The 4,713-nt window shown below is 34.9% G+C and overlaps 1 protein-coding gene and 1 pseudogene across 1 annotated transcript; both read right to left on the reverse strand.

The window, feature by feature from the left end:
* Window positions 1–2,461, reverse strand: part of LOC107029990 — an 11,332-nt pseudogene extending 8,871 nt beyond the window's left edge.
* Window positions 2,462–2,607: 146 nt separating this feature from the next.
* Window positions 2,608–3,093, reverse strand: LOC107029991 (wall-associated receptor kinase-like 6). The gene has a single exon (XM_015231411.1). The coding sequence runs from the start codon at window positions 3,091–3,093 to the stop codon at window positions 2,608–2,610; it is 486 nt and encodes a 161-aa protein (XP_015086897.1).
* Window positions 3,094–4,713: the final 1,620 nt, after the last annotated feature.

The raw sequence follows: 4,713 nt of genomic DNA on the forward strand, positions 1-4,713 counted from the left end.
AAATACAAGTCAAAGATTGTATCTTGGTAGGTGAAAGTTAGGCAAACCATAAAATGGTTTGCTATCTTAACCTTGACAATTTTGACACATAGCGATGTCATGGATGACATCAATAGGATGAATTTATTCCTATAAATAGGTAGCTCTTAATTCATTTTCAAATCATCCTTTCACTTGCCTTCTCACCTTCTAAGGCATTGTGTTCTCTCTCTTGTAGTATTTCACTTATATTCTTTGTATAGTGAAATAAATATTGGTGCAGTTGTTCTTTGGTGGACGTAGGATCATTTTGATCCGAACCACGTTAAAATATTGTTGTTCTTCCTTGTTCTTTAGTTTCACGTTTCCGCTAACATTGTCTGTTACTCAAAATTATTATGTCTGGACAGATAAAAGAGATGCGAATAATCAAACTTACTTCATATTTCTAACATGCCTAAGAGAAAAAAGAAATTCATGTTGAAGTCGTGGCCGTTTTGACCTAGTGCTTCTGAGCAAAATTAACATGCATGATAGATCACCTTCCTCCAGGAAATGGTAGAGTTACATGGCTCGTAACGCTATCAATATGAATACTGTGTTCACTATATTCGTATCCAAATCCAGGCAGTAAGGATTCAATCTCCTCTGTTGATCAGTTTGAGCCCACGAGTGCTTTAATTTCAATCCAGCTTCCAATTCTGCTGCAACTTCCTTCATTGTAGGTCGATCATCCCCTTTAAGTATTAAGCACATTTGGGCAAGCACAGCTATATTTTCAATTGCCCTGCATTTACCTCATGACAGACTATGTTGTGGTCTAGAATATCGAACAAATGACCCTTTTCCATTGAAGATATGAAATATTGAGCTAGACATCTCTCTTCTTCTGGTCTTTCAAAACATAGAGCCTTTCTACCGGTTAGGAGCTCTACAAGCACGCTCCAAAACTGTATACATCACTTTTTTCATTGAGTTGATTTGTTTGCAAGTATTCAGGATCTAAATATCCTAAAGTTCCTTGAACTATTGTAGATAGCTCTATTTGATCAGCAGGAACCAACCTGGATGCTCCGAAATCAGACACTTTTGCTGTGTAGTTTTTGTCCAAAAGAATGTTGACTGATTTAATATCTCTATGGATGATAGGAGGGTAAGCTGCTGAGTGCAAGTAGGAAAGTACTCCTGCAGTTTCTGCAGCAACTTTCAGACGAATATCCAAAAAAAGAGTTGACGCCTTTAATTTATCATGTAAGTGTTCAGAAAGTGTTCCGTTGCTGATAAATTCATACACCAATAGTGGAACTTCCGTCTCGAGGCAACAACCTAAGAGCTTAACCACATTTCTATGGTTGATTTGGGAAAGGACAAGTACTTCATTTATAAATTGTTCAATTTGATTGGGATCAATTACCTTAGATTTTTTTATGGCAACGATGCAATTATCTTTTAGATATCCTTTGTACACAGTTCCAAAACCTCCTTGACCAAAGAAGAACCGAACCTGACAGACATCTTTTTCCTTTTGGGAGGGTACTCCGAGTAGTGGGTACCTCTATCTTTGTCAAAGCCATTAGTTGCCTTTTCTAGCTCTTCCGCTGTGAAAATCTTTACTGTATTAGTATTACTTGATCCCTCTTCCACTTTGAGTCGTTGCAGTAGAACTAATCCACCATTTTCTTGAAAAAACCTCTTTTTCATCATTGACATTTTTCTCCTTTGGAATGCAGTATATGACCAGCCAAATACTACAATAACTATAAAAGCAACCCCTGCTGTAATGCCTGTAATAATAGTATGTTATTAACATATATACATGAAAATCTGTGGTTTTCTTTTTCGGTTCAGTTGTGAATGAAATAATCAAACTAGTAGTAATATTTGACGGGCTTATCAAAGAAGTACTGCAGAATTGCAGAGAAGTTAAGAAAAGTACCTATAATAAGATAAATATTCTGAATTTTTCTCTGAGGATTGTCGCGAATGCATTCGGTATAACCATCACCACTGAAATCTGGACGGCATATGCATGTATAACTCCCATCTGTATTGTTGCAAATGGCATTTTTGACACACCTATCAAAATCTGGTTGCGGATCTAGACATTCATTGATATCTGTAAACGTACGATAACGTAATCATTCATTTGCAAAATGATAGATTTGAGATAAAATCATAGTAGGAGACTCAGAAACATATACATACCTTGACAACCATCTATCAGGTATGGATTCCCGTCATATCCTTGCATGCAGGAACATCGATAACCATTTAAAACATCATGACAATAGCTGTTGTTACTCTTACATGCATATGCAGTCAGGTTTCTCTTAGCTATTTCACATTTGTCTTCACCAACTGCCCAGTCTGGCACAAGAGGAAGCTTCTTCGTGTTCTGCAAACTGCTGAGGTAACTCTTAGAAAAGCTAAAATTAGCTTGATCGACCACAAACGCATAGCTGCAACTAGGGTAATTTGTCATATTAGTATAGTTATAATTATAATAGCTGCTTAGTGTTATGGTGACATTCCATGCTTCCTTAGGGATGGACGTCTTGCAACAACCGACTCCAGAACATGTATCATCATAAGCATCATCAATACTATAGCACATGGATATGCATCCTGTTATGTAGGGGGGATACTCGATTCAGTTCCAAACTTGGTATAATGACCATGAATAGTGGCATACGTGTCACAGCCAACCGCAATGAAGCTATTCGCTGTGTTGTTCACAGTTAACAATGATGGTAAAGCTATCATTGGCTTGGTTCTATTCGTGCTTATCCCATCACGATAACAATCTCTGGATATGAACTGTAAGACCTTAAGTTGCCCAGAGAGAGATATGCTTGTGATTTCAATGCCGCTGTTTCCTAAAAAGGGCTGGGGATTTGGAAAGGAGTAATTACAAGTGACAAGGAACTGATCGTGTAGTGTGCAATCTCGGGTCATACCAAATGGTAAAGGGATGCTGACATTTCCACAACTTTCATCGCAATTAGGTTTGGTCATGAGATTGTTGTGTGTATGTAACATAACATCATCACCAAAACATAGTGAAAAGCAAATTAATGTTGTCAGACCAACCATCATCACATAATTAGGAGCCATGTTTTGTGTTTTTTTTTTTATACTTCGATTCACCGTCACATTAGAGATCCTTTTATAGCTACTTATAAATTTGGAAGGACTAACGTCATTGGAGAAGATCGTCAACATAGTTAAAATTTTAATGTGGACTATGTCAAGGAGCATATAGATATTGACGACTTTTTGCAGCCAATTTGAGAATCTTTTAGTACATAAATTGTTTCCCAGAAAATAATGTTAATTACTTTTAAGAAAGGTGAGAATGAGCAAGTGCTGTCATTCTCATGCTTAGTATTTGTTGGAAAAGTTCAGACAGTATTAGGGTCGTTCCGTAGTTAGTTAGAATTATACACATACGTAACCCACCTAGCTTCGCCTCTGAGTTATGCCTAATTTTCTCTCAAGTGTTAGACCGAAATACTTTACCTTCTTATAACTTGTTAACAACTATGAATTGCAGTAAAGGTACAAATATGGCGTTATATGACGTGCAAACATCTGATTCATAAATTAAAACTGAAAAATTATGATTTGTCACAAATTCACTAAAACAATTGAGCCTCAACATAACTCAGGTTACAAAATTGTATATGTTATATCTCGCACAAAATTATCGTTTTTTAAAATCCAAGTTGATTGATGACCTACTCATAAAAGCTGACTTCAAAAATAAATATTTGGATACATAACTTTTGAAGTTGATTTTGTCCTAAGGTACTTCCTCCATCTCAATTTGTATGATGTAGTTTTACATTTCTATATCAAAATGATCTTCAACGGCATTAATTGATGACAATAACTCAATTGCCACTAAATATATTCTTTAGAGGCAATTGTTAACAAATACATTTTAACTCTCTTTGAAAATGTCATTAAAACCTATAGCGACATTGCATCTAATTAATGATAATTAACTAATGGTGGTAAAGATATTAACAATCTTTGTTAATGTGCATATTTATTGCCGTTAAAAGTTATTTTTATTGTAGTGTGACATGACATTTAAGAAACAAAGAAAGACTTTTAAAATTTGTAGTCTAAAATAAGTCATAGGTGTTTGTTTAGCTATAAATCATTTCATTAAGAGTAAAATAAGTATTTTTAAAGTTAAATTGTTACCAATATAAAAATGTGTCATTCTTTTGAAATGAATTAAATAGAAAGAGTATTCAAATAGAAATTAAAGTAAGTCATATAAATTCATGTAAAGGTGGTAAATATCGGTAAAATTTCATTCTAAGGAAAAATTTAATTAAATAGGTTGGGTGACTTTGTAGGTAAAATATACATAGTTGAGTGACTTTGAGGTTTTAAAAGAAAGATAAGTGACTTTTTGAGAGAAAAACTCATAGTTGAGTGACTTTGTCACGACCCAAATCCGGGGCCGCGACTGGCACTCACAGTTTCCCTCCTATGTGAGCGAACCAACCAATCTAACCCTTATCATTTTAACATATATTAACCGAAAATAATGCGGAAGACTTAAACTCATTAAATAAAACAAATCAACATCTATTAATTCCCCAAAATCTGGAAGTCATCATCACAAGAACATCTATCTCAAATTACTAAACTAAGAATGTCTAAGAACAAAAATAACTAAAAAGCTAGTCCATGCCGGAAGTTCAAGGCATCAAGACT

The sequence above is a fragment of the Solanum pennellii genome, chromosome 9, assembly GCF_001406875.1.
Source record: "Solanum pennellii chromosome 9, SPENNV200".
NCBI lineage: Eukaryota > Viridiplantae > Streptophyta > Magnoliopsida > Solanales > Solanaceae > Solanum > Solanum pennellii.